The sequence below is a fragment of the Talpa europaea genome (assembly GCF_964194135.1).
Source record: "Talpa europaea genome assembly, chromosome: 14".
NCBI classification, from domain to species: Eukaryota; Metazoa; Chordata; class Mammalia; order Eulipotyphla; family Talpidae; genus Talpa; species Talpa europaea.
This window is the reverse complement of record NC_140082.1, coordinates 82,728,384-82,754,434: the sequence shown is the minus strand read 5'-3', so window position 1 is coordinate 82,754,434 and position 26,051 is coordinate 82,728,384. Positions and strand designations below refer to the sequence as shown.

At 45.9% G+C, this 26,051-nt stretch overlaps 1 protein-coding gene across 1 annotated transcript in view; it reads right to left on the bottom strand.

The window, feature by feature from the left end:
- Positions 1–1,393: 1,393 nt before the first annotated feature.
- The window catches only part of LOC311184232 (protein FAM169B-like), a gene marked incomplete at both ends in the record, with an annotated part of 58,380 nt that continues 33,722 nt past the window's right edge, over positions 1,394–26,051 (bottom strand). The window contains 4 exons of the mRNA XM_084254072.1: positions 1,394–1,599; positions 3,653–3,835; positions 16,565–16,742; positions 23,152–23,237. Coding sequence (XP_084110198.1) covers positions 1,394–1,599; positions 3,653–3,835; positions 16,565–16,742; positions 23,152–23,237 — 653 coding nt within the window. The remainder of the gene's footprint in view (positions 1,600–3,652; positions 3,836–16,564; positions 16,743–23,151; positions 23,238–26,051) is intronic.

Sequence of the window (26,051 nt, the reverse complement as noted above, 5' to 3'; positions counted from 1 at the left end):
CCCCAATATCACAAAGCACCACATAGCGCTGCCCTCGTAAAGGACAAGGGAGTGATCTGCTGCCCTGCCATGCCATGTCGCCATTACATATACGTGGTGGGACCACGCATCATTTAACGACGGGGCTTTCTGAGACAGGCCCATGATGGGATGTCATCATGCAAACGTCACAGAGTGTATTACACAAACCTGGAGGGGACAGAGGGCCGTACCCCTAGGCTGGTGCAGCCCACAGGCTGTTCCACCTTGACCAAAATGTCAGTAAATGACATGAGGCTGAATGCCTGAGAACAGCGCGGGCGGGAGACCTGCTCTTTGCAGTACACACTGTGCATCTTCTGACAATCCAGCCGGGTGTACACACCACCTACTCAAAGTAATGTCTTCAACTGATCTTCTGCTGGAGGCAGGAAATTAAGCGTCTTCCCTATTCCCAGTGACCTGTTCTGATTGTAAACAGGGAGCCCCTTAGTCCCAGAGAGCTTCTGATCTAGCTAAATTGGGGGAGACCCTTTTGAGCAGGAGGGTCTAGAGGTCAGCCCCTTTGGAAAGGCAGGAGGCCCTTAATCAGGAGCTGGAAGGTGCCCGGTGACCGCACCTGGAGTGAGGGCTCACCCGTCCTCAGGCGGGTGGTGTGGTCCCGAGTGTGCAAGGAGCCCCGGGGACTCCTGGGCTCATAGGCCTGTGTGAGCAGGGTTTGTCTTAGGAAATCCCTCCTTCTAGAGTGGAAGACAAAAGCACAGCCCTCTCAACAAGATGCCAGCTTTATTAATGTGGCCCAAACTTGATATGCTGTGAAAATAAAGCATCGACAGTTTAGAGGCAGGATTATAAAGTTAAACATGTAGGTAACCTATGTACATACCACTATAAAGTGTCTTTTTGAGGACACATAGGCACAGAAGGTATTACCTATGGGAAATGTGTATTAAAAGATACTTCTTCCATCCCAGGTGGGAATATAAAAAGGAGAACGTATTTACCCATGACCTATGGCGACGGATCCACCAGCACACACTTGGTCATGGAGTTTATGAGTGCATGTTGATTTCCAACTGTCACTTATTTTATCACGTGGGAACACGAGTTACAGGGTCAAAACAGAAGGATTTTGCACTGTGGTGTCTTGTCTATTCCAGAAGCTGCCCCATTGGAAAGGGAAGCCTTAGACTTACAAATCTGTTTTGAAATGTTGGGCAACATGTTGGTCGTATCTTTAACAAAGATATTTATCTGCAGCATCCAAATAAATTAAATAAATAGCTTTGTTGGGTATTGCTGTTTGAAAAAATAAGGCAGGAGGGAGGCACGCTGGGCACCTCCACCAGGCAGCCCTCCCTCCTTTATTCCTGAGACAACTGCAAACACGTCACCCAGGCACCTGGCTCATCCATCAGTCCATCTGCACGTCCTGACCGACGGGAGGAATAACTGGACCAAGGTGCGCGTCCATGCCCTCCGGCTCACAGTCTGGATGTCTGGACAGGTGCAGCTGAATTTTCAGCCAGATGTTGGCTCGCTGGCCCCAGGCTCCTGGGGGCTCCACCTCCCACAGGCGCCCCTGCTCCTCTGGATGGGCCAACAGGAACTTCCTACAGACTGTGAGGAAGGGGTGCAGGCCTGAGAAACAAACACCTGTGACCGGGGACACAAGGGCCAGCCGCTACCACCCCCATTCTCCCTGCTGCACCCGCTCCACCCCATTCTGGTCTCTGACCCCAGCCACCTGCCAACCACCTGTTCATCCGCTCACATGCCGCCCTCACCTGCCATCCCATGTCCCACTTCCGCCCACCCCACCTTAGTGGCTGCAGCTGCTGTAACGGAGCACCAGCACGATGTTTACTTCCTCAGGTTCTGGAAGCTGCACCTCCAAGGTCAAGGTGCCCCAAGGCCCGTCCTTGGCTGCCTGCCCCTGTGGGCTCGTGCATCTGCCCGTTGTACCTGTCCGTGTCCTAATCGCCTCTTCTTATAAGGACACCAGCCCTGCTGGGTTAGGAAGCCACTCTCATGACCTCGTTTAACCCTTTACCTGTTTAAAGGTCCCGTGTCCAAACATAGTCAAGTGGGGGGCTAGGGCTTCAACATAAGAATTTGGGGGCCCACTTGAGGGAAGATATACTTTTGCCTGTTTTTTTTATGACTTCAGGGCAACAGAAGTTTCCTACCTTCTCTCTTGTGTTGGTCTCCCCAAGTTATAAGGGCACCAGAAAATCAAGAATCTGGGGGGAGGGGCAAAATTCTGCCCATGATATCACCCAACCCAGTACTCCCCTCCAGGCCACCCCCCAGGCTCCTCAGACCTCCTCCAGCTCACTCTCCAGACAGGTTGATTCCCGAGTCCCCTCAAGGCTGGGAGACTTCTTTGCGCTCCTACAAGGGTGAGCATTTTGCCACGGCTGCACCCGAGTCAGCCAAAGGGATGCTCTCTCTGGCCCCTGCAGGTGCCCACAAGAGCTCCATCAGGCCTCGCCTGACACTGCCGTTACCAGGGCAACAAGGCAGGGGGGCAGAGTCTGACAGCTAAGTATTGGGCAGGTGCAGGTCCAGCTAGCAGAGGGCTAGCTAGAACGTTCTGCACTCCTGTCTTGACAAATATAACTTCAGAACAACAGGGAAAGCCAGCTTCAAATTTAGAATTCTTGGATTTCTTAGTTTTGCACCAGAACATGCAACACAAAGATCGCTGGCCGCTGCCAGCTGCCCACGCCACCTCCTCCCAGCCCAGCCCAGAGCATACACTGCAAGGGGTCTGCACATGGATACAGATGCCAGGCCACACTCCACCACACCCATTGCTGCTCTGTCCCTGGAGTCTAAGGACATGCAAACTGGTAGCATGGGCCACCCTTGGGTGCACAGATTCAGGGAGGAAGCCCATCCAGGTCTTCGGGGGCCACTTGAAGGAATCTAGGGGTTCTGGTATCAATGGTCTTGTCCAGCCTTTAACCTTGAACTGGAACATCTGTTTTTGTGGGGTCCCAAGCCTGCCCATCCCAGCTAGAATGACACCATCAGCCTCTGGGTCTCCAGCTTCCCTATGGTGAGCCTCAGGAGGTGTCTTAGTCGCTATGAATCCACCCCATAACCCCACATCTATCCACACATGCACATACACACACACATACACATTGAGCCTATCGGCTCTGATTCTCTGGGGTACCCTGACAAATATAGGGGCCTGTAGGATGTGCGTGCAGGAGGGAGGGAGTCTCTCTAGGAAGAGGTACAAGGTGCTGGGACTCGTGCACTTGGGGCTTATCTTTCTACTCCAGCCGCTGCCGGCCCTGAAGTCCCTGCTCCCCCAGGCTTCTGGTTGAAAGGGCAACGTGATGAACCCCAAGGTTCACATGAAGGAGCAGGGGCAGGCTGAGGCCAAGACGGCAGCACCTTGGAATTGCACCCTCCCTCTCTGTGCTGATTTGTTTTATATCATTCCTAAATCCAAGCATTTCTCAGGCTGGGCCAGACTCACGTTTGTACTGGAGCAATAGGCACTTCTGGCTGGGGTGAAGGGTAGGGGCAGGGAGAAGAACAGAAATCCCACCTGCCGTCACCATGCCGACCTTTCCTGCCCCGGAGCCACCTAGAATGCACCTGTGTAACCCACCCTCCTGTCCAAACACCCCCACCTGATGCAGGGTAGGTTTACCTTGGAACATGGCAGGAGAAATCGGGCAACTGACCCCCAGGGCCTCTTCCTCCTGGAATGTCTGGCAGAAGTCCTGCAGCATGGCCAGGCCCAGGCCTTGGCGACGGTGGCTCCTTCTGACAAACACGGTATCGAAGACCGGCAGCAGGTAGCATGCACCTGTGCCGTCACCACACAGGCTGCCTGCAGGGAAAGCAAGAGCACACACTGTCCCCTGGTTGTGCAACCCCAGGCCCTGTGGGACTCCTGCGCCGCCGGGTCACCGGTCCCACCTGCAAGTGGGCAGGATTCCCATGGGAAATAACCAAAGACAAGAGAGCGGGTCATCCTGAGCACCAGCTCCCCAGCCCACATTTGTTCCCTGCCAGGGACAGAGCCCCAGGAGACTGACTGCAATGAAATGAGAAGCAAGTCTGGACATGTGGATAGAGCAAGGCCACCCGGGGCCCCACACTCATGGGGCCTCCCCTGCTTGTGTAGAGTTCAGCGCCCCTGATGCCAGTGAGGAGCTTCTGGGCAACACCCCTGTTCTCCCTGAAACCTGGGATGAGGGAGAACCATCTGACACCTCTGTAGAATACAGATATATTTCAAGAGCTCTACCCAGGGCTTACCGTGGCCAGTTACAGTCAAATGCATTCCCCAGAAGCACCACACACCAGGCCCTGCTGCCAGTGCAGCATGGAGAACCCTGCTGCAGCAGAGCCAGACAGGCAGCGTGTGGCACCCTAACCATGACTGCGACCTGCACCACCACCAGCATTGAGGCTGCTTCTAAGGTAGGAACGTGGCCCTGCAGCCAGTCGCCTCAGCTGTCACCCGGAACACAAAAAGCAATGTCCCACGGTGCATGCTCCACCACCGCCCTCCTTCCCAACCTCAAGGGTGCCTCGATGTGCCGGGGTCCAAGCAAACAAGTACATAGCATATTCACCTCCTGTTGGGAGTGGAGATATTTGCCCCCAAGATTCAGAAGGTGGGTAATTTACCAAACAAAATCAGGATTTAAGCCACCCACTGAGTGATATTTTGTTATGGTAGCCCCAGTTAACTAAAATGGAATAGGAGAAAGTGGGGACAAAGGATGACAGGTGAGAGTGACATGTGGCTGGATGAACAAACACTAGGATTCATATTCTAATCAATCAGATTAGATTAATACTATGGAGCAAAGTATTTGCTAAAACAGCCACAACAACTTGCCTTCCTACAGACACGACCTTTGCACATGACTTTGAAACTCCTTCCATCAAGAGATGGGTTCATTTCTTCTGTTCTTCAATCTGGCTAGCCTCATGACTCAATGAATCACAGAATGAGGCCAAGTGACAGCACGTTAATTCATGGGACCCAATGTTCCTTTATTTTGTCTCAGATCCTCATCATCTACCTTAAGAACAAGTCTATACTAATCTGTTCTCATAAGAGAAATATGACACAGGCACCTCTGAGGTCCCAGAGATAGCTAGCAGGGCCCAAGCAGCAGCACCCCCTACATGATGGGCAGGTGACTACAGGCACATAAGCAAGCCTAAGGGGTCTGAGCCAGAAAGTCACCCAGCTGAGCCCTGCCAAAACCATCAGTGAAAAAAAATGGTGAACTAAACAAGCAGTTGATTTGTGCCAAAATATGTGAGTGATCTATAACCACAAGCAACCCAATTCATTTGTAATGGTACTTGTGAAGTATTTGGATTTCACCCTCAACGTTCCTGAAATGATAGTACCGCCTTAGTTGGAATTACGTAACTTCAGCTTTTATAGACCATGAGAACAATCTTTCCCAAAAAGCAGTCTTCAAAAGCTAAGGAAGTTTAAAATTAAATATATTTCCCTTCACAATAGAATTAAAAATTAGAAGTAAATCCTTAGGAATGTGTTTAACAAAAGACGTATCTGCTTTGAACACTAAAAACTACAAAACATCCTTGAGGGAATTTAAAGATGATGGAAATAAATGAAGAGAAATTCCAAGTTCATAGATTGGATAACAATACTGTTAAGATGAAATCCCAAATTGATCTGTAACTTTAGAGTCAGTCCTATCAAAACCCAGCAGGCTTTGTTAGTGGAAAAAGCTGACATCGAGGGCCTCCCCGGTGGCGCAGCGGTTGAGCGCTGGGTTGCGAAGCTGCGCACGGCCTCTGCGGCGCCGGTTCGATCCCCGGCTGCTCCCCGGCCACCGGAGGGGGGTCCCACATGGCGTGCAGACCCCTCCTGCCGCCCGCTGCTCCCCTCAGCAGTGTACTTCGGTACTTCTGCCTGCTCTGCTCCCCGCTCTGGCTCTGGTGAATTCTCTCACCCTCCCGCGCTTCTGACTGTGCCCAGTGCATGTATAAACAAAACAAACAAACAAACCAGCAAACAAATAAATAAAGCATGCCTCTATAAAAAAAAAAAAAAAAAAAAAAAAAAGCTGACATCGACAACCTGATACTGAAATGTACATGAAATGCGAAGTCTCTACACTAAGCAACACAGTTTTGAAAATGAAGAGCAAAGTTAGAGGTTTTATACTACTTAAAGCTTCTTACAAACTCAAGGGAATTAAGAAAGTATGATATGGGTGCAAGGATAGGCATGCAGATCAATGGAACAGAAGTATGAGACCATATTAAATTGTTACACTTAGAATTTCAATGGAAGTGCCAAGGTACTTCAATAGTAGCAGGATGACTGGATAGCCATCAGCAAAAAAAAAAAAAAGAAATAAAAAAGCTGAAATGGAAAAGAGAGTCCTGAATTTGACCCACACATATAGAGTCAACTGCTCTTTGGCTTTTATAGACAATGAGAAGAATCTTCCCCAAGAGGCAGTCTTCAAAGGAGCAAAGCAAAGTCAATGGAGAAAAGGCAGTCTTCAACAAGCGATGCTCAGACAACTGTGCTTTTGCATACAAAAATAAATAAATAAATAAGGGCCTCCCAGGTGGCGAAAGGGGTTTAGTCTCAGCACTATGAAGCTATCACCAGCCATTGTGGCATGAGTTCGATCCCTGGCCAGGGAGCTGACCCACATGGCACAGCAGACCTCTCCTGTCTCACCTGCTGTGCCCCTCAGCAGCGTATTTCAGTTGATCTGCCTGTTCTGTTCCCCACTCTGTCCCTGGTGAATTCTCTCATCCCCTACACCTCTGGCCTGTACCTCATTCTTGTAAAAATAAATAAATAAATCTTAAAAAAAACAAAAGAATAGAGTCACTGAAATACACTATTGAGGGGAACAGCGGGCAAAACAGGAGAGGTCTGCTGCACCATGTGGGTCAGTTCCCTGGCTGGGGATCGAACTCATGCCACAGTGGCTGATGAGAACTTGATAGTGCTAAAACTTTTAACCCCCTCGCTACCAGGGAGGCCCCTCAAAGACTTTGAGAAGAACACAGAGAAGAAAATCTCACAACTTGGGTTAAACAAAGAGTCCTTAGTTCAACACCAAAAGCACAATCAACTGACAAATCTGACTTCTTCAAAATTACCTTTGTACTTCAAAAGACATCACTAAGAGATGAAAAGACAATCCATAGATTTTAAGAAAATGTAAGTCACATTTCTGAAAAAAGACATACCTAGATTATATAAAGAACCCTTTTTTTAAATTATTTTATTTTATTGAGGTAACAATTTGCCACACTTTCTATGATTAGGGATAGATTCACACTTCTTCAAATATATGTTATACCACATCCACAACCAAAACACTAATAAGCCTCCAACATAGTTCATTGAACCCCCTCCCAGATATTCCTTGCTACCCCCAATCCTCTCCCCTCTGATAGCTCAGATCTGCAGTTATATTTCTTGGGTTTGTTTTAGTTCAGTTTGTTCCTTGGCTTTATTCATTTTATACAAAGAACTCCTCCAATTCAATTTAAAAAGCAAGCAAGCAAAAAGGACAGATGATCTGAACAGACATTTCATCAAAGAAGACATACAAATGATTAATAACCAATGAAAAGACATTCAGCATCATTAGTCATTAGGAAAATGCAAATTAAATCCACAATAAAAATGCTACTTTTGACCTACTAGACTGACTATAATCAAAGAGACAAGAAATAGAAAGTGTTGACAGAATGTGGCGATACTGGAACCCTCCTAGATTGCTGATGGGAATATATAATGGTGCAGTCACTTTGTGAGATAATTTGGCAGTTTCTTTAAAAGTTAAACATAAGCTTTACAAATGATCCAGCAATTCTACTCCTAGGAAGCCACCCATGAGAAATGGAAACACATGTCCATACAAAGACTTGTATGCAAATGTTTATAGCAGCATTACTTATAATAAACCCAAACTGGAAACCATACTGGTAAATTCATGAGCAAAATGTGGTCTATTCATACCATGGAACACTATTCAGCAATAAAAAGGAATGAAATGCTAAGATATGCTACCACTTGGATGAACCTCAAAAACACTAAGCTAAGTGAGAGAAGCCAGATGCAAAAGACCACACATTGTATCATTCCATTTATATGAAATGTCCAAGAAATGCAAATTGATGAAGACAGAGAGCTGATCGGAGGTTGCCCATAGCTGGACTGGAAGCAGAGGATGACAGCAAGCAAGCAACTTTGGGGGTGATCTCTATCCCAAAGTCTCGATGGTGGTGATGATTACAAAACTCTCTAAATTTACTAAAAATCACTGAGTGGCACACATACAAGTGGCAGATTTTATGGGTTGTAAAATCATCCTTCAATCAAATTAGCTTTTAAAAGATGCAATGAAATATATTAAAAAGAGTTGCTCAAGTATGGCAAGTGGAAAACAGCCATTTTACAGAGGAGAAGGCTGGTGGGACACCCCGTGTAACTAGTGTGAACACACGTGTGTGCATGTGAGAGTGGCCCTTCACGCTCCCCAAACCCACACCCAATCAACTCGTGAGAAAACACCAGACAAACCTAAATTAAGGACCATTCTATTTCTTGGTCCATATTCCTCAAAAGTGTCCAGATGGTGAAAGATACGTCAAACCAAGAAATGGGCACAGATTAGAAAAAGAAATGTAGAAAGATCTGAAGACAAAGTGCAAAGCGGTGTCCTGGATCAGCTCTTGGAAGAGAAAAAAAGACTTTGCTGGAAAATGAATCAATGTGAATGTCTTAGCTGTGATCACTGGATCATGGTTATCTAAATGCCAACAATGGGAGAGGTGGGAGGAGAGGTACTGGAGTGCTCTCTGCAACTCTTCTGGAGATCTAAAATTAATTCAAAATGAAGAGCTAGTGGGGTGGGGTAAGAGAACAAAAAACTCTCCACCAGCCTTTCCTGAAAACTTTTCACACCTTCAGATTGTTCCAATAAAACCCATCTTTAACATCAAGTCCCAAAGCTAAATCACTTTTTAATAATATCAATTAATTGTGAACAGGGAATAAGGCAATTAGCCAATGGCATTAAAAATGACTCTCCAGGGCCTCCCCAGTGGCGCAGCGGTTGAGCGCTGGGTTGCGAAGCTGTCTGCAGCCTCTGTGGCGCCGGTTCGATCCCCGGCTGCTCCCCTGCCACCGGAGGAGGGACCCACATGGCGCGCAGACCTCTCCTGCCGCCCGCTGCTCCCCTCAGCAGTGTACTTCGGTCCTTCTGCCTGCTCTGCTCCCTGCTCTGGCTCTGGTGAATTCTCTCACCCTCCCGCGCTTCTGACTGTACCCAGTGCATGTATAAACAAAACAAACAAACAAATAAATAAATATAAAATAAACATGCCTCTATAAAATTAAAAAAAAAAATTAAAAAAAAAAAATGACTCTCCAGGCCTCCCCAGTGGCATAGCTGTGTAAGCACAGCACTGTGAAGCTGTCCGCAGCCTCTGCAGTGCGGGTTCAATTCCCAGCCAGCCAGGGAGATACCCACATGGCGTGGCAGACCTCTCCTGCCTTGCCCACTGCTCTTCTTAGCAGTGTATTTTGGTCAGTCTACCTGTTCTGCTCCCTGCTCTGTCTCTAGTGAATTCTCTCACCCTCCCACGCCTCTGACCTGTACCCCAGTTCTTGTATAAATAAATAAAAATCTTAAAAAAAACTCTTTAAAAAAAAATGACTGTCCACTTATAATCAGAACATAAAGGCCAAGGAAGTCACACCACATGGCAGAGAGTGGCTGGCAGGAACCACGTGGTGACCTCATCCATTCTACCCAAGACAGCTTTTCCCAGTGACCATTCCACTCCAGCCCCAACTAAAGACTGAGGAGTAAAGTTTTGTTGGGAATCCTAAACAACCATAAATATTACCTCAACTGAAAAACAATTACAGGGCCTCCCCTAATGGCGCAGTGGTTGAGTGCTGGGCTGTGAAGCTGCTCGCAGCCTCTGCAGCGCTGGTTCTATCCCCGGCCGCTGGCAAGGGTCCCACATGGTGCACAGACCTCTCCTGCCACGCCCACTGCTCCCCTCAGCAGTGTACTTCGTCCATCTGCCTGTTCTGTTCCCCGCTCTGGCTCTGGTGGATTCTCTCACCCTCCCGCTCTTCTGACTGTACCCAGTGCTTATATAAATAAATAAATCTTAAGAAAAAAAAAATTACAAAAAGATTTTGTTAGGTGGCATCATTTTTGGAGTTGTTGGGTTTGTAGAGTGGGGTCTTCAGTTCAGTCTGGGAAAGGTATCACCAGAGCTCCCCTTTCACCAGCACCAGCCAGTTCCCAGGCGAGTTTCTCCATGACACAGAGACATTATATCCAAAGGGGCAGGTTTATTATAAAAGGGAAAGAAGAATAAAGGACACTTGAATGGACACAACTGGGCAGAAAGGGCTGACCCGAAAGGGACAGGTTTGCTGAGAGAGGCCTGCAAGATCGCAGGCGGGCAGCCCTGAGGAGAGCTGCCTCTGCTGAGGGAGGTCAGTGAGGAGAAGCCCCGGCAGGTACAGGTCACAGGCAGACAGGGAGGTGATGAATGGGGAAGGATGGAACTAGACTTTTAGGGGTGAGCGTAATACAGATGTGGATGCAGAGTGTGCACACTTGAAAGTTTGATAATATTATAATCCAGTGTGACTTCAACAATAAGTTTTAAAAAATAAATCCATCTCAAAAGGCACTATGTGGTGCTGATGGAGGTTAAGCGTAGAGAGGTTGGAAAGGAGGCACCACAAGACCAGAAAACTGGCTCTTGCAATGCTGGGAGCTGGAGGTGGGGGTAGACGGGATTAACACAGTCATGAGCAACTATAGAAATGGAAAGCTCCTTAGGCGCCAACTGCTAGAGCAAGGATCAAGCTAGATAGAGAGTATCGCAGGTGCAGACCAGAGGTGGGGAAATGGAGACAGAGGCCCTTGTGGAGAGTCAGTGGTCTTTGCAAATCAACCTAATCACACCCAAGAAGGAATGAACCCTTCTAAAGGAGAGTAGATATGGAGATGGAGGCCAGAATCTCTGGTCCTTTTCAAATTCTGCATTTTTTTAAAAGATTTATTTATTTATACAAGAACTGGGGTACAGGTCAGAGGGGCAGGAGGGTGAGAGGACTCACCTGAGACAGAGTGGGGAGCAGAACAGGCAGACTGACTGAAAGACACTGCTGAGGGGAGCAGCAGGCGAGACAGTCTGCTGCACCATGTGGGTAGCTCCCTGGCCAGCCAGGAATGGAACCTGCACTGCAGGGGCTGTGGACAGCTTCATGGTGCAGCACTCAACCCAGTGTGCCACCAGGGAGGCCCGAGTTCTGCATTTTTTCTGAGATTTATTTATTTATGCATACAATAGCTGGGGTACAGGCCAGAGATGTGGGGGTGAGAGGATTCACGGGAGACAGAGTGGGGAACAGAACAAGCAGATTGAAGTACACTGCTGAAGGGAGCAGCGGGTGAGTCAGGAGAGGTCTGCTGCACCATGTGGGTTGCTCCCTGGCCAGCCGGGGATTGAGCTTGTGCTGCAGAGGCCACGGATTGCTTCATAGTGTGGTGCTTAACCCCTTGCGCCACCAGGGAGGCCCTAATTCTGCATATTTTAATTCAAAATTTTGTTAATTCAAAATTGACGAAAGTTAACAACTCCACAAAGGAATGAGCCCCGCCCAATTTCTGCATTGGCAAGGGGCAGCAGTCCCTCTGCCCACCTGTGCCTAGGAGGGGCTTTTCTCCTCACTGACCTTCTCCCCTTGCAAAGCATCAGAGGCCACTCTCCTCGTAGCTGCCCGCCTGTGGCTATGCAGGCCTCTCTTTAACAAACCTGTCCGTTCCGTGGGCAGCTCTCTCTGCCCACTTGTGACTGTGCAAGCTTCCTTTGCCTTCCCATCCTGTTACAATAAACCCGCCCTTTTGGATATAACCAACACCTCTGTCTCGTAGAGAAACTCGCCTGGGAACTCCCCGGGGCCGCTGAAAGGGGAGCTCTGGGGAAAGTTTTCCCAGAGTGAAACCAAGGACCCCACTCTCTGAACCCTACATCTGCAAAACCGACTTCAGTTCCCCTGACATGACATTCTAGAAAGGATGAAACTCTAGAAATGGAGAACACATCATTTTGATGCCCGTGTGCGGCTACCGTGATCACAGCTGCTGCTGCTGCTTTTCACCCTGGTAATCAATCATCAGGAGTTCTTGTCTCGTGAAGGCATGAAAAGGAATTCACAGACTTTTCAGATAAGTATGCAGAGAGAGGCAAGCCTTGTCTCAGAGAGTAAAGAAAAGTTTGTTTAGGAAAAAGAGCAAAAAGCCAAGACCCCCGGGTATAAAGTACCTGGGAGGGGCAAAGAAGCCGTTCTGGAGTCTTCCTTCGGGAATACTTTCTTTCCCTCGTTATTCTGAAGTCCCATCTGTCTCTCTGTGACTGTTTCTTCTCCATGGTCTCAATCTGCTACTGTGCTTGGGATTTCCCTGCATCACGTTCCTTATCTTTTAGCAGAATTTTCTTTTATCATCCTTGATCTGGAACGTCCTGTTGCCCTTGTTGCTCTAGTCCTGGGGTGACTGACAAGCTCCCTTTGGAATGTGTTGCCCTTTTCTCTAGATCTTCCCTTGTTTTTCTTGTTGCCCTTGTCTCTGGAGCTTCTTTAACTCACCCAAAGTCCCTGCCTGCACTGTCCCTGAAGCCCTGATTACCCTAACTTGCCCTGTGACTCAATTTGATGCCAGGGATTATGGATGTGGGATGGCAGTGGGAATAATGAGGGATAATGTGAAGGAGTTGTGGGGAGGGGGTTGGACATGGAACTGTTTTAGTTGTGGTTCTATAAGTCATACATGGGTCAAAAGTCATAGACCTGTCAAGCCACAAAAAGGTCAATTTTACTGTCTGATAATTTTTTTAAATAAATTCAAAGTCACACACCACAAAAATGAAGGTGATAAAAATACAATAAGAAACAATGTATGTTCTTAAATAGGTAAAACCTGCCCCCCCCCATGATGTTATTTATGGAACTATTCTGTACATTTCCTTTTTCTCACACAATGGAATTATAAACCTCACCAAGACTAAATTAACAGATATTTTTCAGCCTATGAATCTAACTACTGCAGGGAAATTGGACTGCTGCGAAGCCAGGAAGCAAGCCCTAGCACCCCACCCACACCCAGGCATCAGCACAACACCACTTAACACTGTGACAAGCTCCAGACAGAGCCAAGACTGAAGAAACTTCATCGACTGTTCTCGACTTTTAAAGTAGACACGTTCTTCCTGTAGTCAACTCACCCAGATGCATTCAACAGTTTTTTTTCCTTAAATCGTGTAAAATAATAGAACATTTTAAAACACATCACTGTGTCAATTAATTTTTGTCTCATTTATTTGCATGCTGCTCATATCATCTATTTAACTCATCAAAATAAGTCCCTTTCTCAATTTATAGAAAGAGATGTAAGCAAGGAGTAAGAAGAACCTATGGGCCACTGTCCCCCTCTGACACTGGGAGCAGAATGAAGGGGTCATGCAAATTCCCACCCATAATGCACTGTTTAAGAAACCACCTGGGCCTCCCTGGTGGCACAAGGGGTTAAGCACAGCACTATAAAGCTATCTGCAGCCTCTGCAGCATGAGTTCGATCCCCGGCCAGGGAGTTATCCACATGGCACAGCAGACCTTTCCTGACTCGCCTGCTGCTCCCCTCAGCAGTGTACTTCAGTCAGTCTGTCTGTTCTGCTCCCCATTCTGTCTCTGGTGAATCCTCTCACTCCCCAAACCTCTGGCCTGTACCCCAGTTCTTGCATGCATAAATAAATATTTAACAACAAAAAAAGAAATAATACTATTGAAAAAAAAGAAAAAGAAACCACCTAAAGATGCCAGCAGGCATCCAGAAGCCCAGTAGAAGCCAGAGGTTAGTTTAATTTCAGAAAATTACAACTGTTATCAGTAAAGCCTGTGCCTTTGTGGCTTCTGGCCATGGAGTATAACTCAGCCCCAAGACTACATCAGTGAGAAAACCACAGCCTTATCAGTGAAAGGTGTCAGAGGTTACATTTTAGGACTAGGCAAGCAGCTGTAAATTCAAAAAAGAAAGTCCTGGAAGGATGAGAACCATAGAATGAGTGAGAGACTGAAATTCAGAGCAACTGCCCAAGTTCCTGGCTTTTAGCTAATCTCCATTTGAGTGAAGGAGCCCAACACAAAAAAGTCAGAGAGATGCCTACTCTTGAAGACGGAACCACTCAGAGCCAGGTGTGTAGTGTGGTGCTTTTCCTAAGCAAGGGCACTTGTCAAGTTGGGCAGCTCAACTGGCAGGAAGCTGAAGCCAAATAGGCCTAAAGGGTAAACACCCATTGCCCAAAGCCAGCAGAAGCAGAGAAGCCACAGAAAGGCTCCACATTCATGTCCCAATCTTTGTCTGACCACCAAGCTTGTGGGCTGAGGGAGACCTTGAGAGCTAGATCAAAAGTCAAAAAAAAAAAAAAAAAAGAAAAGAAAAACCAGAAAACACACATCTAGTTGCTCCCATATATCTGCAACATCCAGTTTTCAACCAAAAACTACTAAGCATACAAAGAAACGGGAAAGTGTTACCCACACAACACTAGTTGGGGAGCCTGATTTTGGTCTCAAAGGTCACCTCGTTCCTACTTTGTACAGCCCAATAAACTGCTCTCTGCTTACAGCTCAAATGGGTGTCTTTTTATCTCCACTGGCACCCACATAAGATAAGGAAGCCCAGTGTTAAGCCCAATCACAACGCCAGTTCCCACCTTGTAGAACAGCTAAGATCAGAAGACTTCAATAACAAGCACTGGCAAACATGTGACGCAACTGGAACTCTCACATATTACTAGAGGCAAAAGACCTATAATTATTCCATGGAAATATTTTTATTTTATCTTCCTAAAAATAAGCTGATCCACAAATAGGAAGTAAAAAAAAAAATTTAAGTTCAAAAGGTATACCTGGGGCCTCCCTGGTGGCGCAGCGGTTGAGCGCTGGGTTGCGAAGCTGCCCGCGGCCTCTGCGGCACCAGTTCGATCCCCGGCTGCTCCCCGGCCACCTGAGGAGGGTCCCACATGGCGCGCAGACCTCTCCTGCCGCCCGCTGCTCCCCTCAGCAGTGTACTTCGGTCCTTCTGCCTGCTCTGCTCTCCGCTCTGGCTCTGGTGAATTCTCTCACCCTCCCGCACTTCTGACTGTACCCCATGCATGTATAAACAAAACAAACAAACAAACAAATAAATAAATAAATAAAAACATGCCTCTAAATAAAAAAAATTTTTTTAAAAAAAAAGGTATACCTGAAAACTTTTTTTTTTTTTTTAATTTTCTGGGCTTGATAATTTGTCAGACTAAGTTTGACACTAATAATTCAGTTCATGGATGAAAACACTGTGATCTACTAAGTAGCTTCAGAAGACTTTTGCACCAATTGCGTAGAATTTGTTGGAAATGAAGAGGAGGTGGAGGTTCAAGCACAGAGTGGCCAGCCTCAGTTTTGTGTCCTCCGCCCACAGGCTGGCTTGGGGCATGCCTTGGGAAGGAGGAGGCAGTCACCACCAGCCTGCTGTGTCCCCAGAAACAATACCCGGGTATTACTGCCACCTGGAGCAGCAGCGAGACCTGGTGTCCCCCAAATGTGGTTGTCACACATCAGGTTCACACTCTTTGTACTTGTTAGTAGGACACATGGCTTTGCTAAGAGTAAGACCAGGCAGTTGGTGGAAAATGGTGGGGGAAGAATCTTCCAGAAAAAGGGAATTGCAGAAAGTTTCCTTCTGTGTTAATTATTCTCCAGATTCTTTGGTCGATCTAAAACCAAGGATGAAAGAACTGAAAAAGTGAAATGGAACAGAACCAACCTCTCTCCCGCCCCCAAGAAAAACCTAACTCAAAGAACAGCCTCCCCCTGGTGGTTTACTGGGATACTTAATTTTTGCAAAAATTCAAAACTTTATAAAAACCAAATGAGGGCGGTGGGTAGGCAGGAACCAGTTGGGTCAGAGATGTTGACAGCCTTAAAAATTCAAGAAACTATTAAAAACAATCCCTTCAGCAAAATGATACTAACTCCATGCTACCGCTAAAATAAGTCCTTATAAATAAGTCACAGTCTCTTACCCTAACCCTGTTATCATGGCCGACCTCCCTCCCCTCTGAGGTAATGTCTATAAATCTTGGCATCTAGTGTGCTTCGCACCACATGTCAGCTATTAGCAACAGTATTTTTCCTGACACCTAATTGGTAACATTAAAGAAAAGAAATGAAAATCATTGTGCTTAGGAAGTCATTTTACACCATTAACTGCAACAAGTATTTTAAGAAGGACATGGCACTGCCTGGGAATGAAAGGGGCACACTTTTCACCCCATTCGCCAGTGAAACGAGAAATGTGATGAAAATGAAATCCATACCTTGGGTTTGTTTACATGACAGCTGAATTTGGGATACACCCTGTGCCAGAAGATTCCCTCCAAGCGAGGCCTGCGGGTAGGGAGTCCACAGAGCCTGGGATGGTGGGAGGCTCCACACTGACGCGTCCCTTACCTCTCATTTTGGTTGTGTAAAATCCAACAGCTGCTCCATCTCTCCACAGAATTTTAGCCTGCTCCTTCACAGAGTGAGGTAAAAAAAACATGTCATCATCATCCAAATTTCTCTCCAATCTTCCAAAAATAACGACGTTTAGAATGAAAAGCACAATCCTTTCCCCAAATGACTGAACCTTTGAAGACAAACAAAAAAGAACAACCCAGTGAGAGAGGAAAATCAGATGTGGTAAATTCTGAGCTTGGAATCGACCCACACATTGCGGCCAGGTGTGGGCTCCACCGCCATGGGATTCTTCTTGTGCTCGAGAGCCAAAATGTGAATCATAGTTCCTTGAAGAGGTTTTCACACCCCCGACCTTTCACACCAATAGGTCTCCAGGAGCGAGGGGCAGCGCCAAAGGAGCCCCTGGGATCCTCAGTCACAGACGAGGAATGCAAGTAGACAGACAGGGAATAATCCATCTCTCGCCAGTGAAACAGGAAGTTACCTCCAGAGGGAGCAGAGAAAACATTTCAACAGAGTCACAGAATGTGTCCAGAAATAAATCCAATCCCCCATTTTTAACAACGGCTCCATAACTCTAGTGCTCAGAAGGAGGGTAAATAATCAGGGAGATCAATTGCTACACCAAAAGCCACTGATTTTCAATGACTGTGGTGGATTTTGAACAGGGTCCTAGTTCTGAAGGATCATAAGGCCTCAAGGCTCACTATGTTTTAATCATGCAAGTAGCTGTCCCACACAATCCACACATTACCCCAAGATCAGCAACACCACTGACAGGACTGTAAGTTCCAACCACATGCTGCCATGGCAGGTGATTGCATTTGTGGACTTCCCTGCACTATTTCAACTAGGTCTCACGACTTTCCCACAGGCAGGAAGGCTCCAAACTGAAGAACAGGCTTCTGAGTCCTAAGCTAGTGCACTGCTCATGCCCAGCCGGCCCTTCTGCACCCTCATCCTTTACAATGGAGACTTTGGGAAAGGGAAGTTTAGTATAAATATTAACACTTGGCTTTATATTTAATTCTTGACTTTAATTTTTTGTCATCATCATCATCATTATCACAGTCATCCTTGTTATTATGATCATCACCATCACCTTTACCATCACCATCTTCACCATCATCATCATCTTCACATCACTGTCATCTTCACCATCGCCATCATCATCATCACCATCATCTTCACCATCACCATCATCACCATCACCATCATCTTCACCATCACCATCATCTTCACCATCATCACCATCACCATCATCTTCACCATCACCGTCTTCACCATCACCATCATCTTCACATCACTGTCATCTTCACCATCACCATCATCATCATCACCATCATCTTCACCATCACCATCATCACCATCACCATCATCTTCACCATCACCATCATCTTCACCATCATCACCATCACCATCATCTTCACCATCACCGTCTTCACCATCACCGTCTTCACCATCACCATCATCTTCACATCACTGTCATCTTCACCATCACCTTCATCACCATCACCATCATCACCATCACCAACATTTTTACCATCATCATCTTCACCATCATCTTCACATCACTGTCATCTTCACCATCACCATCATCTTCACATCACCATCATCTTCACATCACCATCATCTTCACCATCACCATCTTCACCATCACCATCATCTTCACATCACTGTCATCTTCACGATCACCATCTTCACCATCATCATCATCACCATCACCATCATCTTCACCATCACCCTCATCATCACCATCACCATCATCTTCACCATCACCCTCATCATCACCATCACCATCATCATCATTATCATCGCCATCATCATTGTCATCATCAGAGCAGCAGCAGCATTTTCACCATCACCATCATTTGTGATTGTAATAGCAGGAATCTCTTCAGCAATTCACAACACTTTCATGCCTCACTATTCTTGCCGATGAAGGCAGAACTCCTACGTGGTCTCTAAAGCACTAGTATACTTTTTAAATGCTCTGAAAATAAAAGAATAAGGCAGTTTTCAGCACCCTAGCAAATGGCACAAAGTGTTCAGTGCCAGTAAAGTTATTAATTGGCTCAGAATGTAAAATATTTCACCTTCATCTGGAGCCAAATTTTAGATGAGAAAAAGATTTGTGAAAACCACACCAACTTCACTCTGAGAAGTCACCACAATGTTGTATCTCAGACAGTGGCAGCCAAAGCAAGCTCAGACTTTCAGAATAACTAGCTGGTCACAAAACCTGACTGGTGTGATGTGGGAGGTTAGAGATTTCAACTTATTAAGCCAAAAAGTTCAGAAGAAAGCCAGAAGAGAAAAGCAGATTGCATCTGGCAGAAGGGAAATATCCAATCAAAAAACTGGCAGGAGAAAAAGAAAAAGCACTTAATTTGTCCAATTTCATGAAGGAGGGGGAGTGTGTGACATGTGATTTCGACTTAGACACATTTCTGAAAACACAAAACTAAGATCCAGTTCTAATCCCTCAATTAGGATCACTAATTATGTTAACAGAAAGAACATTAAGAATGCTTTCTTTGGGTATTTTGTGAAGAAGAGCTGGTTAAGAAATAAAATGTAATAGAAAGAAAAAAGTCAAGACCCAGAGTTCTTACAGAGGGGAACTTCCCCTCAAATGAGTGGGGGTAGGTTGAGGCTTCACAATATCACCTGTTAAGTGGGACGAGCATCCAAGTTTCTTTCTGTTTACAACAGAGGCCACATTTTCAGAGAAGCTGGGGGTTTCCTTATCTAACCTTAGAAGAATTAACACATGAGGATAGTGACCGTTCTCCTTCTGGGAAAAAAAAAAAATTAAAGAGCAAACCGATGCTTCCTAGCATTCATAACACCCAACCACAAAGCCAACCCGGTCCACCCATGCCAAAGGATCAGGGTCAATACAAATAGGTAGACCAGACAGCCCGACCTGGTTCATCACCTTCACATGCCGAATCTTTCTTCCAGCCATTGTTAATTTGCTGGAAGAAAATCCTTTTCAAAATAATCTATCAAATCCAATAAAACTAGATCTGAAAACAGTCTGCCCTTTATAACAACATAGATGAACCAGAAGGGTGTTATGCTAAGTGAAATAGAGAAAGACAAAAAATGATGATCTCATATGTAGACTCAAAAAACCTGAACTCATTGAAACAGAGACTACAGCGATAGTTATAAGGGGATAAAAGATGGTGCAGCAGGTTGAGTACAGCGCTGTGAAGCTGTCAACAGCCTCTGCAGCGCGGTTTGATTCCCAGCCAGCCAGGGAGATTCCCACAAGGCACAGCAGACCTCTCCTGTCTTGCCCGCTGCTCCCCTCAGCAGTGTTCTCAGTCCATCTGCCTGTTCTGCTCCCCGCTCTGTCTCTGGTGAATTCTCTCACCCTCCCGCACCTCTGGCCTGTACCCCAGTGCTTGTATAAATAAATAAATCTTTAAGAAAAAAAAGATGGCAGGGGGTGGAGAAGGGATCAAGATGTTAGTTAAAGTGTACAAACTTCCAGTTTTAGATGAACACATTCTGGGGATCTGGTGTCCAGCACGGTGACTATATTTAACAGCACTGCATTGTATAGAGTGGGCCCTTGCAAAACAGTCTTGAACTTCAAGGATCCAGTTATATGTGGATTTTCTTTTCTATCCAAAGGCTCCACATTCACAGATTCAACTAACCACAGATTTCAGTGGAATTCAAGAATGCAAAACCCACAGATACAGAGAGTCAATTATAAGGGACTTGAGGACCCTCAATTTGGTTATCTGTGGGGGGCAAGAGGAAATACTAAGGGGTCACTATACCTGAAGCTTTGGAAGATAGTAGATGGTAAATGTTCTTACCACAAAAAAAGAAATGGTAATTATGTGACTGGATACAGGGGGTGTTAGCTAAAGTTATAGTGGCTTGATACACATGTATTTTGCAGCATATGATTATATCAACTCAATGAGTGGTCCATCTTAAAATTACACAATATTATCTGTTGATTATAACTCATTAAGACTGGAGGGGATGAAGACAACCCACATAATGGAAAAAAAACTTGCAAATGATATATATATATATATAATAGGAGACTTGCATCAATAATATATGAAAATCTCTCACAACTCAATAGTTAAAAAGTCAAATAACCCAATTAAAAAGTGGGCCAAGGATTTTGATAGATACATTCCCAAAGAATATATACAAATGGCACAGGAAAATGTGCTCAACATCCTTAGCCATCAGGGAAAGGCAAATCAAAACCACAATGACACCAATTCCCACCCACTAAGATAACATGAAACAAGACAAACAATACAAAGCATTGGGAGTCATGGCAAGATGGAGACCCTCAGCCAATGCCAGTAAAAACGCAAGATGATGCAGTTGCTGAGGATAAATTCGGCAGATGCTCAACATGTTAAACATACAGTTACCAAGTGAGTAGACATTCTACTCCCAGGTGTCTATGCAAGAGAACTGACAATATATACCTTGTACTACAGTGTTCACAGCAGCGTAATTCACAACAGCCAAGAAGCAGAAATAACCCAACTGTCCATCACCTGTTAAATCAACAGATGTGGTAGGCCCATTCAGTGGGAAGTTACACCACAGCCACAAAATAAATGAAGCTATAAAAATGAATGAAGCTCTAGCATATGCTATACCATGGATGAAAGGACTTGACACAAAAGACCACATGTTATATGATGCCACTGATGTGAAATGTCCAGAACAGGCAAATCCAGAGAGACAGAAAGTAGGTTAGTATTGCCAGAAGCTGAGTAAAGAAGGCAGTGAAGGGTGGCTTCTAAGGAGCACTTAGGCTTCTAAGGAGCAAGGGGAATCTATTTGTGGTGATAAAAACATCCTAGAATTAGAGAGTGGTGATCCATGTACAATTTTGTGAATGTACTGAGAATTAATGAATTGTACACACACTTTAAGAGTGAAATTTGTAATAGGTGAATTATATCTCAAAGAAGCTACTGTTTGAACAACAACAACAAAAAAAAAAAAAAAAAAACCAGATGTGAATTCGGATTTTTTTTTCTAATGGCTCAACACCAGGGGGAGACCTGGATTATCAATTCTCCAAACCAACCCAGAGAACAATGATATTTCATAATTTATAGGTTCCTATTGGAACAACTGTGGATACAGCCACCATTTCAAGACTGCCAAGAAATGCCATCTCTCTCCACCTATGGTATTATAATAAACAACCCAAGCAAATGAAAACAGGTAGATGTTAAATAAATAGTGCAAATTCCCCACTGGTTACTGTCTTCTCCATAGCCTTTGCACCAACCAACCTTGAGCCAGGAGGATGCCTCTTGAACTTTTGAGGAGCTGCTGTGGCACCTGCCTTCACATTTGTCATCCCAGATCTGTGCTTTACCACTGTTTTACAAAGTCACAGGACTGCTTCAAAGATGGTCTGGCCTGATGCCAAAGAGACTAGAATTTGTGTCCAATTAAATCACTTACTAGGTACATAGCTTAGCCTTGATTTCTTCATCAGCAAAACAAATACCTTGAAGATTCAAAAATTAGGTAATCACTGCAAAATATTTGCGGTAACACAATGTCTGACTCTGAATATGTGCCAGTAAACATTACTTGAACACACTAAGATGAACTTTCCTATATGCTGGAGAGACAGTAGAGATTAATGTTAAAACTAAGACATGAGAGGCTCAGAAGACAAAATAGATTTACCCATAGCCAGATACAGGTACCTGTTGCATACAGCCATTTATTTATTTATTTTTAAGGATTTATTTATTTATTTATACAAGCACGGGGTACTGAGAGAATTCACCAGAGCCAGAGCAGTGAGCAGAATAGGCAGACTGACAAAGTACACTGCTGAGGGGAGCAGCAGGCGGCAGGAGAGGTCTACGCGCCATGTGGGACCCTCATCCGGTGGCCAGGGAGCAGCCGGGGATCGAACCAGTGCTACAGAGGCTGCCGGCAGCTTCGCAACCCAGAGCTCAACCGCTGCGCCACGAGGGAGGCCCGCATACTGTCATTTATTACTGTTTATATGCCGGCAGGGTGTTATGGGTTGAATTGTATTACCCAAAACGGTGACTAAATCCTAACCTGCCCCCCTTCCCAGTACATATTAATATGACTTTCTTGGAAATAGGTTCTTGGCAGGTGATCAAGGCAGGCTGAGGTTGATATAGTGGACCCTAACCCAGTATCTCTGGCATCCTTATAGAAGGGGGGGATTTGGACAGAGACAGACACATGCAGGGGGAAGACAAGTGGAAGACACCAGGAGCATGTCATCTATAAGCCAAGGAGTGCCCAAGGCTACCAGAAGCTACCTGAGGCAGAGTCTACCTCTAAAACCTCAGCGGGAAACCAATCCTGCCTTCACCTTGACTTCAGCCTCCAAGACCATGAAACAATACATTTCTGTTGTCTAGACCACCGAGTCTGTGGTACTTGGTGACAGCAGACCTAGCAAAGCAATACACCACACACAGGAGGAGGCTGCTTTAATGTATTAACATGATCACAATCAGGGCAGCTTATAAAACCTGCTTTACCACTGCATTTCCATCCACGCGCCTCACCTTTATCAGACCTTGTCTTGCAGGATCAGAGGTTCTCAGCACATCTTCAGTAGCCCACCAGGATGCCTTTATGTAAACGGCCACAACTAGGAGAAAGTCAGAGAAAATGACGTGCAAACCGCAGCCGCCATCAGCAACACGCAGCCACTGCGCAGCTGCAGACGGGAGATGTGAGTCCTGACCAGGATGCCACGGCTCGCTCCCTCCTGGAAGGAGCTTCTCAGGTGCTGGCTGTTGATGTTCCTGCGCTGTTGGACAAAAAGGCTACACACCAAGTTGACAGATTCAGAGGGTAAGATTTACATTCTGTCCCTGAGTCAAAAGATGTGCCCATCACTCTCCACCACTGGGAACGGCCCAAATGTAGTGGATCCAGCATCACTGAAGGGCATGGAATTAATCCTCCTCTCCTGGCCCTCGGGCTGGGCTGGGTGGCCCTGCGCTGGGCCCTGGCTGCTTTGACAGGATTTTCTTTCACTTCACAATGAAACTGTCACCTGAGTTTTTCTGAGGAGGACACAAAGCTAAGAGGTGAAGGAACTTGAAGGCAATCAACTAAGAGAGGCTCAGGTGGGTCCAGCCTCCAAGTCCAACTCCAAGTCCAAGTTCTTTCCAAAAGGCTGAAGAGGGAGTCAGGTGTCAGGAATGGGATTAATCATACTGGGAAGGGGGGTGTCTTGGAGAAGAAGGCTCGGGGCTGGGATCTGCAGAAAAAAAAATAGACATCCCTCCCCCCTACCACCCACTTCTTCAGCAGGATGTCCGATCCTGGGGGGTCCAGAAGTCACAAAATAAAAACCCCCTGGTGATGCAAGGGGTTAAGATGCAACCTATGAAGCTATCTGCAGCCACTGTAGCATGAGTTCAATCCCTGGCCAGGGAGCTACCCACATGGCACAGCAGACCTCTCCTGTCTCACCCGCTGCTCCCCTCAGCAGTGTGTTTCAGTCATTCTGCCTGTTCTGTTCCCCACTCTGTCTCTGGTGAGTCCTCTCACCCCCCACACCTCTGGCCTGTACCCCAGTTCTTGTGTGTATAAATAAATAAATCTTTAAAAATAAATAAATAACAATAAAAAGCAGCATCTTGCCAGTCAAATCTTTTGAACTAAAGACTTGGAGGGAAAAGTTAACACAGAGTAGAAAGCAAAAGTCATTTGAACATTTAATATAAGACTGAGGTTTTTAAAACAAATTTTGTGAGTCAATCAGGTTATACTGCCACCATTTCCCCTATTCTCTGTTCTTTGAGGAATTTTAAGAAAAAATTCTCTTATAGTCTGCAAGGACATTAGCCAATTATTAAACATTAACTCCGCACAGACAGTCCCTCTTCTCCAAAGACCAATAGCATCTAATCCACTATGTCAGTTTCATATCATTGGCAAATTATATCACCTCGACAATATTCCAAAATTGACAAAGCCTGCTGAGAGAGGAGTCAATTAAATGCTTGACATCTGCCTTCATTTATTCAATGAAATTCATTTTCAAAATGGTAACTACTAGAATTTACAGGAGTTTATAAAGCCCCAAGGATTATTTTCCTGCTTAACAAGGTGAATCGATAAAAGATGTTCAGCTTACGAATACATGTATTACTGTAATACAGATGTTCAATTTACTCAGACGGTTCTGAACAGGAAACACGTTGTGATTTGATGTTTGTGTGGTGCCTTACAAGTTTCACGGTGCACTGCAGAGCAGTAATTAGTCACACAACTTGTCACAAAATATAGTAACTGAGGTTTTTGTCCCTAAAACTAATCTTAAGCTGCTAGATATACATAACAATGAAGGTGAAGCCCAATCAAATTTAATAGACCTAAAATAAAGTGTCCTCAACACCAACTCTTTGAATAACAGGATCAGCGTTCAGGAGAATGGCAGCTTTTGATCAGAAAAGCCTGGCACATGGACAAGGAAGGAGAGGCAGTGGCAGACTCTTGGAAAAAAGCTGTACCCAGCTCAGTACGGACAAAGGCCGGGTCTCAAGGGACTGACAGGCACCACAGAGGCAGCAGGCCTCAGCGCAATGCTCCTGAGACCTTGCAGCTAGAGTGTGAAAGCCTGAAGCACACAAAGGAGGTTTTGGGGAAAAAAAAACACAGTGCTGATCAGAATCCTCTGGCCCTCCGCCATCCAGGGGACAGCAATCAGGGCTCGTTACAGACCTGCCTCCCACACCAATTTCTTTTCCCATCCCAGAGTGGTAGGTGACATGGACCACAAGATGTCAGCAATGGATTTTATTCCATGACACTCCAAGGATCTCCAAACAAGACAGTGAGGTTCCCTAAGGCCAACTCCCAGTGGCCTGGCTTCACCCAGGCCCAGCATGACCAACTGAATTCACCACCCTTGGCCGAGTTCCTGATACATGAACAGCGCGGTCCTGGGCCCCCGGAGGCAGATGAGTAAGTCTCCATCCTTGCCCTGGGAGTTGGCAGGATGCAGCTGAAGGGAACTAAACAAGCTGCTCCAATGCAGGGCAGGGCATGAAAGGTGCTAGAATCCAGCTGGGGGCCAAAGTGCCATGAGGTCTCAGAGGAGGGAGTCAAATGTGCTCAAGAGACTTAGAGAAGATTCGCTGGGGCGCTCCGCCACCAGGGCTCTGCACCCATGTGGGCGAGGTTCCAACAGACAGAGAAGCTGTGAGTGGGGTAATGCAAGGGCAGAGGCACAGAGCCCTACAAGTTCAAGGCCACACTCAGAGCAACCCAAGTAGCGGACATAGTTTAGACCTAACTCAGGGAGCAACTGGGCTACAAAGATTATAGCAAGGCAGCAGGAGACAAGGCTAATACACAAAGTCAATCATTTTCCATAAATAAGCAACAAACAAGTGATAGTTGAAATTAAAAATGCAATACCATTTGGGGATATATTATCATCCACAAA